At 37.9% G+C, this 16913-nt stretch overlaps 1 protein-coding gene across 2 annotated transcripts in view; it reads right to left on the bottom strand.

Moving 5' to 3' along the window:
* Positions 1–16913, bottom strand: part of LOC136255852 (uncharacterized) — a 55839-nt gene that overhangs the window by 9432 nt on the left and 29494 nt on the right. For both annotated transcript variants that reach the window (XM_066048741.1, XM_066048742.1), the window contains 9 exons: positions 13320–14021; positions 9956–10066; positions 8042–8248; positions 7298–7369; positions 5465–5542; positions 5180–5302; positions 3779–3838; positions 2619–2753; positions 2096–2284 (listed from right to left, as the gene is read on the bottom strand). In XM_066048741.1, coding sequence (XP_065904813.1) covers positions 2096–2284; positions 2619–2753; positions 3779–3838; positions 5180–5302; positions 5465–5542; positions 7298–7369; positions 8042–8248; positions 9956–10066; positions 13320–14021 — 1677 coding nt within the window. The remainder of the gene's footprint in view (positions 1–2095; positions 2285–2618; positions 2754–3778; positions 3839–5179; positions 5303–5464; positions 5543–7297; positions 7370–8041; positions 8249–9955; positions 10067–13319; positions 14022–16913) is intronic.

Genomic DNA, 16913 nt, shown 5'->3' on the forward strand with positions numbered 1-16913 from the left:
CAATTGCTGAGTCTACTGTAATGTACTTCAGGGAACACAACGTCTTGGGGATTCCTACATTAACACTTCCCTCGATAGGATGAGAGAGGTCGACTATCAGCCTCCACTTGTTAGGCTGGTGGTTCTTAGGGATGACCCCAAACCGACTGACGTGTGCCTGTGGGACTACAGATTTTGGAAAAGGGCCAGCTACACGTCCGAGTGCCATTTCATCAGTCAGATAAGTCTGCACTACATCTGGGTGCTGGAGTGCACAGCTTAAATTCCGTTTAGCTGACTTCAGTGGTGTTGATTGATCTCTAAAACCTATACGGAACCCCTCAGTTAGTCCAGTGATAAAGAAATCCACTAGTGGCCTGTTTGGGTGGTCTGTCAACATCCTTTTCCAATGGTCTACCCTCAGCGGTGTAGAGATTACTGTGGCCCTTGGTGGAACTCTTACAGTGGCTGGAGTTCTGCCCAAGTGGGATGACCACGCTGAAATCCATTTTTCATAGTTGCAACGCAGGTCTTCAGTGTGGACTCCAATAATGTGCTCCTCTGTCATCACTACAGAGGGGGAAGATGGCGATGTATACGTGTATATATATATGTATGTGTATGTAGCTACTAATTGTATGTGTGCATGCTTGTGCTAATTGAATCTGGATATCTAACAGATGCAGCAACACTCATGCTTTTTTCATATTTAGGTGGATACTCAAATTTAATAAGAAACTATGAAACAAACACAATAGCTACCTAAAGTGGTGTGCTGTGCGAGTAAGCAGAGTAGTTCCAGAAAAAAAAAAAAAAAAAAAAAAAAACAGACAAACAAACAAAAACAAAACACAGTCATTAGTAAGTTGAGTACTTTACAGCATCAGGGGTCGTCTTTCAGCTTGCTTGTTTACACGTTGGGTAGCTGGGCATTGGGATGCCTTATGCTGCCTATCTTGCTCCTTGGGGCTGTGAACACATCTGTAACACACGTGTTCGTAACGACAAGTCGTCCGAGTGCACCCATTGGGGCTATCATTCCAATCTAAGCAGATTGCCATTTTCTTGGGAGGGGGCTGGTTTTGGTGAAGTGGTCGCTGAGAGTAATTGAGGGGAGGTGGGTGAATGTTGGGGCCCTGAGCCTGGTGCCTTCTGATTGCCCTGTCTGGGAATGCTGTGTTCCAGATAGTGATGTCAATTACAGACCACTGTTTGGTGCGGGAAGCAGATGCTTTGAGGCGAAAGCGGCGGTCATACAGGATCCATTGTCTCTCATGGCAGAGCTGAGAAGCCCCAATTATAATGTTTTGATAGCCGATCAAGTCAGCGATGCGTTTTGGTTTACAGCGAGATATTATGGCCATGTATATGCCGAAGCACTGGATCCAATCCACAATGTCGAAGACTTCCGGGGGTCGCCTGTGTGATCCTGTGGGCTGATCGCCTGAGTTGAAGTCCACTGACTCCAGGTAATTGGGATGAAGCTCTGCCATTTCCACAAATAGGCCTTCTTCCACCCGCTTCACAACTTTGAGGGGGACGGGGGGGGGGGGGGATGCCGTTGCTGATCAGTACTGGTGGGTGCAGCTTCTTGGATGAGTAGACAGACCCTGAGCTGGAGCTGTCAATGCTAATAAGGTCATCCTCTAACTCCTGAACATGAGGTATCTGCTCGCCATCAGGAAGCTCATCAAAGGCAAAGTCTTCGTGCTCCGCGTCTTCCTCCTCTGAAGTGGACTGGGATTCACTGCTGGGCGACTCGGAAGTGCCTTACCCTGAGGGAGCAAAACCAGTTAATTTCTGCTAAGGCACTATCGACCTATGGATGTGATAAATTGGCATTTTCTTGGTTCCTGTAAAATACACGCTTGTCTGTCATGAGTTTGCAACTACTTGGTCACACAAACACTATCATATGTCCTAATAAAATGATGAAAGTGAAAAACTATTGCTTGCTGCATGGAATCTTGATTACAAGCTTCTCAATACTTTAAATATTCAAAGTGCAATATCACATATGAATTATAGATATCTAAATTGTAATGGGTAAGTATGTGAAACATACACTCAGTTTGTATAACTAAAGAGACCTCAGATATACGTATGTACACTGTACCTGGTCTCTAAGTTCTTGAATTTTGACATGGTGATGCTTTCCATCAAATTGCAGCGTTGTAACATATCCTTTGGTGTTAGATGAGTACCTCACTATGTAGTCTCCATCAGCTTTTAACTGCTGAATGGCATTATCACGTGAAATATTACCACAACACCAAGGTTCTTCATCAATGGGGTATTCTATTATCTGTAAAGAGATAGTATGTATACAAACCTGCTAACTGTTAGTCTGTATAAAGCAAACAAAAACATATTACATAGTGATGTAAGCATACTGTACATATAATATAATGTGCAACCTTCTATCTCAGCAAAGCCCAACATTCACTATAAGAACACTAAAGCTCTACGGGGGTGTATATTTATTTTGATCAATGATGGATAATTTTAGAATTTTCTAGAAGGCTAACAAGTGCAAAAAAATATTCCAGTAAGTTGTGAATTTTTTACCCTCAGATTAGTCATTGGAAAATTACACCGTTGTAAATAATTACCCGCTATATGTGGTGTAAGTTTCTTACCTCAAGCAGTTTATCTGTAGAATAAGGATCATCATCACATGAAGTGAGAGCTTGCTGGATACTATTATCACTGTTTACACTATTTTTGGACAAAAGAGGTTGAGTGCTTTTGGCAACAGATGATTGATAGGTAGTCTATGAAATAAAGCAACTTCATTTTAACAGCTATTGTACATACAGTATACATATATACAACAAAGCATGATCACTAGAGTTACACATAGATACGTATATGTGAGTTGTACTGAGTTCTGTGCAGTACGTAAGTACTGTGGTTGGATTACCACAAACAGAAGGTTTGATTAAACGTATTTTAGCATAAACAGCTCACACACTATTGCTTTGTATGTACATGCAGAGACAACTAGAGTTTGAAAATATATTATACCATTTTGAAAACGCATTATACATGATTAAACCTCCATATGTAATTAGCTTGCTGGTCCTGTATAAATGTCTGGTTCATTAGTCAGAGAGTATTACAACAGAATAAATGTCAAGCTTCAAATAAATACAGGACCTTAAATAAATCCACAATTATATGTAGTTACTGCCAAGAATTCTGTGCAATATGTGAAAAACATCCTACAACCTTCCTTTTAAACCCATAAAATATGCTGAGAAAATACCATAGAGTCAGGTTGTTAAACGAATGTGCTTATAAATTTTGGAGAGATCTTATGTAAAAAATGCTTATGTAATATACTGTCTGTTAGGCAAATGCATACATCTAATTAACAATTATGGTGTATTTAACATGGAATCACTACATTGCAATAGAGTAGTCCATGGTCACCACATCGGTGTACTGTATAAGGATATTTGACTCCATTTCTGGGTGAAATCCTTCGTGATGAACAAGAATATCACAATCCAGATGGCTGATTTGCTGTAAACATAGTGAAGGGAGATACAAGTGCACAAGGAGACATTAATTTTCCAGTACTCTTCCAGCTTTTCTTCCCAGTATAGCTTTGTGGCGTGTTGAGCCAATGGTCCATGTGTGCTTATCAGCCATGGTTAATCACAAGCAATGTGTATGCACTTAACAAATAATAGACACATGTACTTAACAACCTGATTCTATGGCTGCATGAGGTATACGTACATATGTTCATGTAATGCTGCTGTAACTACATATTATATAGCATAGCATTTACTTGTAGTTTCTCTAGATTATCATCAGCAAAATACGAATCCTGAAGATATTCAGATTTACTCTACGAAAAGTAAAATATGTAATAATGTATAATTATATTATATACACACTCTGTACATGATAACATATTCATTGCAAATACAGCTTGATGCATCTGTACAAGTACGTATCTGCGACTAAAACAAGCTGTTATGTCTACTTATGTACTGGGAGTGCATGGAGCCAAAATTGATGACAAACACATACTTGTAAAACTGTACATGGATTTAGGATTAAAATACTGTTTTATATGCTATACTTATGTAGCATTGTAAGCTGAATACATAGAATGATGTGACTAATATGCATGGTTGTAAATAACAATACACTGTTACAGTATCTGTTGAAACCTTGACTAGTGCTATAGGCATTGTGTTACTACATATGTACATTGCCTAGCAATAAAGTATGCGATTAATACTTGTCTTGAAAATGGTTAGATATTCAACACAAAGTAGTGCAAGAATCATAGAGAATGATAGTACTGTATATTAGGAATCACGGAAGGTTTGGGCTTTTCAGGTTAAATATCACCCCAAAAGTAGCTTCACTATACCTTCATGGTGTATTGGCAGTATTGTTAGGCCCAAAAGTGCTTTCAGTGTGACCCAAAACACTTCCAATAATAAGTTGCTACAAAATATTGTTAAGTGGAATTTTCTGCTGACTGACTGACTGATTGATTGATTGATTGACTGACTGACTGACTGATTGACTGACTGGTGCTTTCAGGCAAGCATAACTCAATAACGGTTAAGGCTACGAGTTGAATGTCACCTCAGCCTGAGAGGTGCCTTTTGGCATACCGCACACAGTGCATACCATGCACGCATCATGGACTTACGTACCTTTATGTCCCATTTCTCTTCGCTGGTAGCTCAAGGTGTTGATTTGCAGAAAATACTGTTTACAAACATAGGGAAGTCATTGTACTACTGCGAATTGACACCTAGGGCTGTCAGCAAAATGAAATGAGATGCAGAGGAGGACAAAGGTTGCATGTACTGTGATATGCCAAAAGGCACCCGTCGGGCTAAAGTAACATCAAACAGTGAAAAAAAATCAATCCCGTAGTTACTGAGTTATGCTTGTTTGAGGGAATCAGACACATAGGCAGTTGGTCAGTCAGTAGAAAATTCCATTGACAAAATGTTAAAATTTTGTAGCAATCTATTAGAAGCATCTAGGGTCGTAATGAAGCTTGGTTATGCATAACCAATACTGCCAAGACACCAGGATGGCATTGTGAAGCTGGCTGTTGGGTGATAGTTTTGGCAAACATACCCAAACCTCCATGATCCCTAGTATACAGTACTACCATATTGTATGATATATGTACAGTAGGTGAATATTGTTTTGGTACCTGTTCACTTTGCTGTGTAACATCCTTGGGTGGCAAAAGAGGAGGCTGTGTGTTTACATCATCACTGGGCAATGATGGCTGATCGTTTTGCATTGTAATGGAACCAGGGAGTTCTGCAGGACTCTAGGCAACACAAAATTATGGCTATCAACGAAATATAGCATAAACAGAGGATTAGCAACATGACAGGCAAACTCAGTCAGCATTATAAAATTACGATATGAAAAGCAGAGACTTATATTTCCCATACACACTACACAGTACAATAGCCATATACTAATTCACCTGTTGTTTTCTTGTATCATCATCAGGAACAAAAGGATGGAAAAAATAATCATGATTATCAGATTTTTTTGCAGTGCCCTAAAATGGTATACACATACATATGTATGTATGGTACTGCTCAAATGCAACGTTGTCTTGCGAGGGTGTGAGTGATAAAGCTTGCTAATTAAAGGGTGTGGCACCCATTTCACTTGCGAGTATTCATCCTATTTTGTTTTAGATGAATACTTGCAAGAAAATGTGTCCTTTAAATTAGCTAGCTTTTTAATTGCTTGCACTCTCATGAGACAACATTGCATTTGAGCGGTACGTACCTTACAGTACATAGCTAGAATACATATAAATATATGAAGATAGGGTAAACCCCATGTGTATGTATATAACATTCAAAGCAATTACTAGTATCACTTTAGATGTGTGTGTAGTAGGTTCAAGTTAGCCTGTGTCAAATGTGACTGGATGTCTTCCACAAACATCCAATTTATCAATTTTGACAATCCATAACTCCAGATTGAAAAAAGCAAATTACTTGAAATTTGGTCAGCAGTGAGTACCAACATAGCTTAATCGATGGAAAAAAATGTTAGGCTTAAATAGCACTTGAACACTAAGATATGGTCTTCCAAGTTCATAGAATTGGATGTGTGTGGAAGACCCCTTTTCGCTAATCCGGTCACAAATATGCCAGCAAAATAAAAAGCAAAATAGGCTGGAGTGCTATGCCACATAATACTAGCACATTAGTACATAGCTTCTTAGATCGATACTCTCTAATAGAACAGTCACTTTGCAGTGAAATACTCTAATAGAGCATTCACTGATCAAAATGTTCCAAGATAATTGTAAGAAATGTTGCTAGCCTAGGAGCATAATTGTAAGCATAATGGGAACACTGAAGAGGATAACAGGTGAAATTTTAGGAAATTCCTGAAAGTATTTTGTGAGCAAATTTGACTCAGACCTACATAGGTTTAAGAGTTCTATGTAAACAAGAAATTATAACATTTCTCAAAAATGTGAATATGGAAACAAACATTGACAAAAGACATCAAAGGTGAAGAGATGATGGGCAGCTAATGGTTCAAGATTACTTACAGATGTACTGATAAAGGACTTTTCAGTTGTACCAACATCTGATATTTCTGTACCCTTACTGATTCTATTATATAATAATTTGTAAACTGCAAAGTGCAGATAAATGTGACAATTGAATTGATTTTACTTTTTTTAGCATGAAGAAAATACAATTGATGTTCTATCCTGGTTAACTACGGTGGTGTGGCCTCTAGAACACAACCCAGGTCACCACAGGTAGTTAATGCATGCTCTTACAAAAATCATTCTACATTTTAACAAGTTGTCAAAATGGCATGTACAGCAAGTTCCTTATAGTTTATCTTAAGATGAAGCTGTTCTTAATTTCAATATGTAACGACTTCAGAAGACTTGGATAAGCATTTCAACAATAACAGCAGTACTCGTGCTCGCAATCAGTTGGCTACAGTCAGTTGGCTACTTGCAGATAAGTGCTTTGTAGCATAGATGACAGTCTCTCCTTATCTCTGTTTATAGTGAGCAAGAACTAAGACATTTTAATAGCTGATAGTATGCATATTATACTTGTCATGGTAGCAATATTGGTATTATGTAAATTTACCAATCCATAGTATGCGTACATATGAGTGCTACACTTGATAGAATAATTACAGGTTCCGTTGCAACTAGGCGGCAGTTATCATCACTTCAATGAATTGTGTATGTATACAGCCTCTTATTTCTCCAAATATATTCAATACACATACATATGTACAGTGATATACTCTGACTATTCACCTTCTCTTTTTTTGCATGTGCAAAAGAAGAATCATGAACACATTCACTGGTATCAGGTTTTCTTGTAGGATTCTATACAAAATGTGCTCATAATAACATACATATCAGGACAACATTCAAGTAAATACATGCAGAACACACTTTGAAGAAAATATCAAGCACAGTTCTAGGGGGTTCGCCAGTTTTTTGAAACCAGTCAGTCAGCCTTTCCAAATCAAAATAGTGACTGAAATTTACAATGAAGTTTGAGTCTAAAACTACGTTTGTTACTAAAAGTATAGCTTATGAAGTGATCAAATTACATAAATTACTTCTCTCTGCCATAAAAAATTGAGAATTGCTTCTCATGAGCCTTGAAGTGTGTTAAGCACCTCTAAAAATAATTATTGGTTTAGCTATCATTACAGTGGATCCTCGCTTATCTGAACCTCAGTTACCCAAACACCTCAATTATCCGAATGCCAAATGTGACTGTTCTATTAGAGTATTTTGTCATCAGTATGCATTCTATTAGAGTAAATGAATGAAGCTTTGTATATAAATCAAAGGGCTTTAGTTATCCGAACAATTTCACTTATCTGAACACTTTTGGCTAACTATAAGAACAAAGCTGTTCGGATAACTGAGGATCCACTGTATTTCAAGACAATTAGCCTAAAAATACATCATGTCTAAATACATACATATACATGCGTACATTTACTGTATCAATTTTGTGTTATACTGTATGTTCTGTACTGTTACCTCTTCAGTCACATTTTCAGCAATAAAACTAACACCATCATCAAGAGCAAGGTCACTTGGAGAGTCAATATAGTTGATGATATCACGAAACTGTGGTCTTTTCTGTGGTTTGTCTGACCAACACAAAACCATGAGTTTACACATGGGAGAAGGAGTGTGTTCGGGTGGTTTCATCCTGTAACCTTGCTTCACATGCCTTTTAATGTCCTACAAATAATTGATAAATAGCTGAGCCACAAAGTGATGATAGCTATTTGCAGGGGCGGATCCAGGAGCTGGCAGGGGAGGGGCACAAACAGGCTAAGTAGTAGGTGGTTTGGGAGAGCAGATTCTCTTGTTACTGTATGAAAGTCTTAACAACACCAACACGATAATAATTTTTAGAGGCGCTTAATACATACGAAGGTGCTGGGTGACTGTTTGACAACTGTTTTAACTTTGGTTTCAGGTGAGTTTGTAGTAAATGGTGGTACAGTGGAACCTCCCTTAACCAGACCTCTATTATCCAGGCACCTCCATTGTCTGGACAGCCCAAATTGGTCATGTGGCTTGTAGTTTATTGACCATAATGAAGTTTGGTTTAGATGAAAGCACAAGGAGGGAGCCTAAAGGTTGCTGTTTACCTGTTTAGTGGCTTGTTTATTCTGCTAATAATAACCATCACTTAGTTGCTAGGTGATAATGCATTTTTACAACCCAGGGGAGTAACCATGAATGCTCTGTAGTGACTTCCCCCTCTGCCTACTAAACTGCATAGCACTAACTGATAGCAATAACAACACTACTTGTATTTAGGTTAGTCACTTTAGCATAATAGCATGTTTTTCTTAGTTACGAACATTTCTGAGATACGGACAGTAGTATGTACCAGACTGCTCGGATAAGAGAGGTTCCACTGTAATATGCATTTTGAGTTGTGTGAATTAATTTTGGTCTGACAAGGTAATAGTATTTCTATCAAAAGAAGTATGAGCCACAGAGGGAGAGGAGGAGGGGGGAGGCATTTGTCCCAAATGCCCTATCCTGGATCCACCATTGATTTGTAATTATTACACGCGGAGAATGAGTGAACATATCATGCTGTCATCAGTCGAATAAGAAGCAATGCTTGATAAAACGAATTCTCCGAATGTAATTCCAACATTAACATCGGTGCACATATGGTTAGAACAAGACATGAAACACATGTACGTATGTATATACAGTATATAGTATATCTACATAAATAGGTATTGTGACATATAATTATAGTGTCATGCAGCCAACAGTAGGAAAATTGGTTGGCTAGCAATAAACAAGTGTATTATAGAGGAGCCAAAAGTGCTAAATACTTTCTTACGTATATACATAGCATTATTCCTGGATGGAAATGTACCACTATAGACAGTGGAGGTTTCCATCTTCTATACCCTTGATTCATTGTTGATATACATGCCTTCAAAATCCATCTTGAATACAGTATTTCATTTTAATATAAGTTGTATACTGTATATAATTCATGGTTACTTTGTTTAATTTACGAGGGTACAAAGAACATAATGCAGTGCTGTTACGTTGAATTATGCACTGCCATTTTACATACGTATGAGTAGTTTTCCAAAGAATACAAATTCAGTTTTTGCTATATCTTAAGAGTAAAAATAAGTTTAAATAAATACAAGTTAACCATTATAGCACAAATCAATTGTGGTTTGAAAAACTCTAATAGAACAGTCACTCAGATAAACAGATATCCTTGACAAGGATTCAAGCCAGGAAAAAGGCCCTAACCAATGTGTCACTGCTTCCAATCATCCACCTTGCTTAATTTTATACATGAAAGCTTTTAAGACTAACTTCAAGTACATACATCAATACTTTTTTCTTGACACAAACATCAAAAAGGTCCATCCTTTAATTGCACAGATTACTTGCCTTGTCATCCATTCCAGGATAAGGTTGTGAACCATAAGAGAATATTTCATAAAGCAGTGTTCCATAACTCCACACATCACTAGCAGTGGTAAACTCATATGTCTCATACACCTGTGATAATGTAAGCATTACATACAATGACTGCTATATATACACAAGCAACCCAACACATGATCGACTCTATTTGACTGCTATTGCATTACTGACATACAATATAAAATTCAATTCTAGATACAATTTTATAATGCTCTAATTTTGACACTGTAAAATTTTGAACAGTTTTTAAACCAGGCGCATGCCCACAGCCGGCCGAAGGCCGGCTGTGGGCGTGCGCCTGGTTTACTGTAATTGTTTCCGTAAAAGTGTGTGTGTGTACCTATCTATCTACCTATGTACCTATCTACCTATCTACCTATGTTTGTCCGTACGCACCCACGTGAGCAAAATCGTTTAATAACGGTGAAAGCAGCTTTTACGTAAGAAGTAAAAGTGAAATGAAGTCTGTATTAAACTTCTGCACAGGTGAAATTTGCTCTGAGGTGGTTTCTTTTCGGCGGACTGAAATACGGGTGTGGTGACTTTCCTCAGACTACCTTCCCCTTGAGGTTTTCAGGCATTTAGCAACTGAAAAACAACGGTGCAGGCCTTGTACACTGCCAGGAATAGCCTATCGCTTCGAGTTGAAAGGGGGCGTATCCCTTACGTACGCGAACGAAAATGAAGAGCAGCTTTGAGGCTTTGTCGAGAGAATTTGTGGGAAAAAACACGTTAGTCACACTATAAAACAGTTTAGAAGATAGTTTTGTGCGTAATATGTTGGTAAAAACGGTTTATTTAACAAACGCTTCCTTAGCAGTGCATATAGCAACGTAATTGAATGAATTACGAATATTTCATGAATTACGAGAAATAGCTAATTATATTATTGCACAACCCAAACTACCATATTGTAAAGTAGTAATACATAGTTGGTTAATTCATAGTAGTATATACTGTCTATAGTTATTCCAGATGAGTTAGCTAGCTGCATGGCGCCTGGTTTTTAGAAGTAGCACAACATCAACTTGTTATGGGACAAAATGCTTTGATAGTGCCAAAGTTAATATTAATTTTTGATAGTACTGTATAGTACATACAGTAGGTACATGGTCATAAGGGTTACACCGATACCACTTATTACCAGCCGATCTGATACTTTAAATACACTTGCTAATGTCCTAGCATTTGGTTTTGTGACCATCATGTTGACAATCAATCAGCAAGTATGGCTTCAATGAATCTTGTTTTGTGGCTTACTGCCCATTCGCATGTACTAACAACCATAATCACTGACTATTTTCAAGGTTATGTGTTCTTCCTTACTAATAGTCCATTCCACTCACTACGTACTTACACAGCCATCTTGAAAAATATTCAATTGATGTCAAAAAGTATCAGTAATCAGAGGAGGTACAACACACATTAAGCGCTATCAAAAAGAATTTGTGTTAATTACATATTTTGACTTTTAAGCTGATGCTATACAGGATTATGGAGACCTTCAATACAATTTCCAGGACTAGTCTCTTCTACTGTTGCCGTTGTCCTCCATTTCGTATGGTAAGCTCTTCATCACATGATGACATCTCCAATCGCCCTGTATGTTTAATGTCAAACTGCTGGGGTTCAGTAAGGTTAACTACACCATTAAATTACACATGAGAAAAGCTTTTGATTGGCACCTAGTTTTCACTGAAACCCTCCTAAAGTTGATTTTAATTGCTCTATACAAATCCTATGAGCTCACGTGAGTGTGTCATACCTCCTCTGATCGGTTATGGTACCGTATAGCCTAAATATTTCGAGGGGGAACATTTTCGCTGATCTCGCAGTTTTGGGGGTTATCAGTAAAAATTTTAGCCTTGAAATATTTAGTCCTTCATAGAGTCTAATACACTTTGGGAGTGTTTGCAAATCCACAAAAAAAAAAATTTTTAGCAACATTGCTAACCTCGAAATATTTTCCCCTCGAAATATTAAGGTTATACCGTATCAGTCACTTAAACCATATAACCAATACTAATCTGATACCACCACAAAGGCTGATACTGATAAATATATTAGTATTGGTGCATCTCTAGTGGTCATGTAGATTTTCACTATTCTACTAAAAATATAACCTAAAAACTAGCTTCACTATTTCATGTTTTCTTCACAACAACTTGGCAGTATTGGTTAGGCATAATCAAGCCCAAACATGCCTTCCAAGCAACCATAAGTACTTTCAACAAGTTATTATGAAATTCTAAAAATATATTTCCTATTGACAAATTGATTACTTACTGATCCTTTCAGCCAAGTACAAATTGACTACAGTTAATGCTACAGACTTGATTTCTTCATCATTGCACACCACATACGCCTGAGATATGCCTTTTTTCCTACTGTAGCAGCTAAAAAGCATCATGGGTTGTCTCCCATTTCTTTCTCCACTATCATGTAGATGTTGATTTGCTTGTAGCACATAATTGCTTCCTTGTGCTGACTATCACATTTATAACAGAAATCATTCATAACCTTCCGTAGTGACTGGATTGATTGCACAGGGATTTCTCATACTTGTAGGGCTGTATAACAGGCTAAATACAGAGTGTAACAGTTCAGAAATTATTAGTCAGGGCATGCACTCAGATGTGAAATAATTAGTTTTATGGTAACGTTTGTTGCCATTCAATATTTGATGCAGTATGCACAGGTTCACCAGTCAAATGCTCTACAAGGTGACTTACTTGTAGCTGAACTCTCTACAGAGTGACTTACGTGTAGCTAAACTCTCTACAGGATGAGTTGATGCACACTGTTTACATATTAAACTTTTGGGCTTTCCAGTATCAAGTAAGATTCCCGCTATACTGTATATGGGATATTACTACTGTACAGTATATCATTACCATTTATCATACCAACAATTTTACCAGTTAATCACAAGTGATCAGTAAAATTGCCTACAAATTGTTTAGCTGCACCTTACATTTACATAGTGCCAAACCTTAAAAACTTTGACCAGTTTACCATAGTATTTCTATAGTTGCTAGAACAAGAGGCAAAAGTGATCTGCAACTATGTAGCTTCCACTTTCCATGGGTTGAACCTTTGCATTGAACACAAAATATTTGGAAATTCAAATCAGTATCCATCGTGCATGGAATGGTACACAATGTAAAACTGTATGTAGATTGGTTAAGCATGCATGCATGTAGTCAAAAAAACTGAGTTTGTACAGTAATAAAGGGAAAATGATTGGTTAAATTTCAACGGGTTGACACAGATGCAGAGTTTCATGAATACAGTAAAACAAAACAAACATACAAACAGCATTTCTAACCTCAGGTGCTGTCGATTTAACTGCAGCAGTTTGGCATTCATTTTCATCTGATATAAACTTTCCAGCTGTTGTTTTCTTTGCCATGTGGAAATCAGATATTTTTAACATCAGGTTGCTTCCAAATTCATCAACTATACAGCTTGAACCTTGTAAATCTCGATGAACATAATTGTTAGATGTTAAGTAATCCATTCCACTTGCAATTTGATGGCAAAAGGTAATTAACTGAGGTTCAGTGATATCACTCATTTTTTCTTGTAAATAATGTACAAGAATTCCATCAAACATTGATTCTGTTATGATGTACATTGGCTTGACATCAGCACACACTCCAACAAACTCAACAATGTTTTTATGGCTACATTGCTTCAGGATTTCGGCTTCTTCTAGGCAGTGTGTTTTCTGATAACTTTTATGACACAATTTGACTGTAACACATCTTCCTGAGTCTCTCAATACTGCCTGGTACATGTCACTATAAGCTCCTCTACTGAATGGCTGCTTATCAAGTTCAACATTGTTGTGATCTATGTCAGGATAAGGATGGCCATCTGGCATGTTCTGTTTGCAGATTGGCCGCCTCAATAGAATATGTTGCTGGATGGAAATAGCAATTTGATTTTTAACATAATAAAGAAGGAGTTCACGAACACTTGAAAATTTTGGTGAGCGAGGATCTCCAATATAATACGAAAATGAGTTCTAAAAACAAAATAAAAGGTCATAAAGATGCCTTGTTTGTACTAGCATGCATATGTACATACTGTACTTACATGTGTGAGAAAACACAGTATGGTCTGGCTGTTACTGTAAGTGCATGTTCTAAAAACACATATGTACCTATAGTACCTAATTATGGCTGATAAGTGCAGGTGGCCAAACAGTAGGTACAACATAAGGCACAAAAAAAGTTACAGAAATTGGTGAATGGTGCCATGACAAATTTCATGAGGTAAATGCCAATAATAAATGTGACCAGGCCTACAAAAGTACGGCATGTGGGCACAAACTACACCCCACCACATAACAGGTTATATCACAGCATTGAAACCGGGTCACTACTGTTGACCCGGATGACCCGGTGACCCGGATAGCAATCCGGGTCAGACCCAGATGTGACCCAGATTAATTTAAAGATAGGCGTGCACCAACTGCTACGTTTTGAGTGCCGACTAGCACGTTAAACACGAGGGTAAAATGAGGTGGGATATAGCTCGTACATACATCGCTTTCCATTTTTTAATAGCAGGGGCATGTGTTAACTTGCTTAATAGGTCTTTGCAATATGTCTGGCTGATACCATTCTTTCCTTTTGATGCAGTACATCAGTCATTAAAAAATGTTCAACAAGTATTAGAAAAATTAGAAATTTTATGTCTAAGCAGGGATCACAGGGAAAGAAAGCAAATGGGTCATCTACACTTACAGATGTACTAGTGGACATTTAATCCCTACTTTAGTCATGGCTAAACCATGAAATAGGGATTAAATGTAATCCCTACTTTAGTCATGGCTAAACCATGAAATAGGGATTAAATGTGTCCACTAGTATGCCATTTCTTTCTTTTGATACAGTATGCGTGGATTGCAGAGGTGCTTTTTGAACAGTTCTTAATTTGTAATGCTGTGTACCGGGTTGAACAGAAGCATAATGGATACTGTAGATTCCCTAAAAATTCAGCAGAAATAAAATTAATTCTTTTCGTGTCTGGCTGAACAATTAGGAAAAATGTACCAACCCGGTGCTATTGTCGAATTTTTAGGGATCTATCCGTAATACAGTCTGCATGCTTTATGGCTATGTTATTTGCAATCCGTTTACTGCTTACTTTCTGGATCAAGACACACGATAGTGTGTCGTGCGGCCCAAGAAGCTGGCGCGCCACACCGTGAGTATATTGACAGGAAGAACGAAAACGTCATTTTCACACCTTTGTATCTCGGTGATCACTTATCTGATTGGAACCAAATTTGCTACGCAGTTGCCCGCCAGCCAAGGGAGTCTACATTCCAAATTTGAAGGAAATCGCTCCAGCCATTTCCGAGATACGAGCTGCCAAAGTTTCGTTTTTTATTCTTCGTTTTTTTTCTTCTTCGTCTTTTCGCACACTTGCAAAAATTGCTATAACAAGCAAACGCGTACTCCGATCGCCTTGAAATTTGGCACACAGAAAGGGAGTCCAAAGGCGAATCCTAGCATCAAATTTGGTACAAATCCGATGAATGGTTCAGGAGTTATGACCGATTATTCGCGTAAAACAAGATCGATTTGTTGTCACGCCTACAGGGTAAACCGCTTCATGGAATGAGTTGAAAATTGCTATGTAGATGGAGTAACCATCGTAGGAGTGCCTTTTGGTGGTTTGAAACGAATTGAGATAAAGACCACGGAGATATGACACAAAACCCAACCTGTGTCACAATTACGCGATCGATTTTTAAGAATAAAAAAGTATTAGTTTTCACGCCTACTAGGCAAACCGCTTAGAGCAATGAGCTGAAAATCGGTGTATAGCTGGAATAATCTTCATAGAAAGTTCTTGCAGTAGTATAGAAGAATCGGATTACAAATCACTGAGTTATGATTCGAAAGCCAACTCCGTGTAGCAAATGCGAGATCGAGATACTCTAATAGAACAGTCACCCTAATAGAGCATTCGGCTAATTTATTATAGAATTTTATTACATCACAAGTTATTCTGTAGGGAGTTCAGCTGCAAACAGTTAATCTTATAGACAGTTCAGCAAGAAGACAGTCACCATGTGGAGAGTTAAGCAAATATATCACTATAGAAATTCAGAACATTATTACAAGTCACCCTGAAGAAAGTTCAGCTATAAACAAGTTATGCACTGTGTAGAGAATTCAGCTACAATTAAGTCACTCTCTAGAGAATTCAGTTACACAGAATTCAGCTACACACAAGTCACTGTGGAGAGAGTTCAGCTACAAACAAATTACCCTTTAGAGTGATCAGCTACAAACAAAACACTTTGCAGGGTGTTCAGCTGCAACAAATCAACCTTTAGAGCAATCAGCAATGAACAAATCAACACAAATCTACCTGTAGAGAGATCAGCTAGAAACAAATCACCCTGAAGAGAGTTCAGCTACAAAAAATCACCCTGTAGAGACATCAGCTAGACACTAGACACAATGTAAGGAGTTCAGCTACAAGCAATCACCCTGTAGAGAGTTCAGCTAAAACAAATCAACCTACAGAGAGATCAGCTACAAACAAATCACCTTATAGAGAGTTCAGCTACAAACAGATTACCTGTAGAGAGATCGGCTTCAAACAAATCAACCTGCAGAGAGATCAGCTACACACAAATCAATTTGTAGAGAGATCAGCTACAAACAAATCACCCTGTAGAGAGATCAGCTAGAAACTACACACAATGTAAGGAGTTCAGCTACAAACAAATCACCCTGTAGAGAGATCAGCTAGAAACTACACACAATGTAAGGAGTTCAGCTACAAGCAAATCACCGTGTAGAGAGTTCAGCTACAAACAAATTACCCTATAGAGAGATCGGCTACAAACAAATCAGCCTGCAGAGAGATCAGCTACACACAAATCAACTTGTAG

The sequence above is a fragment of the Dysidea avara genome, chromosome 5 (assembly GCF_963678975.1).
Source record: "Dysidea avara chromosome 5, odDysAvar1.4, whole genome shotgun sequence".
NCBI lineage: Eukaryota > Metazoa > Porifera > Demospongiae > Dictyoceratida > Dysideidae > Dysidea > Dysidea avara.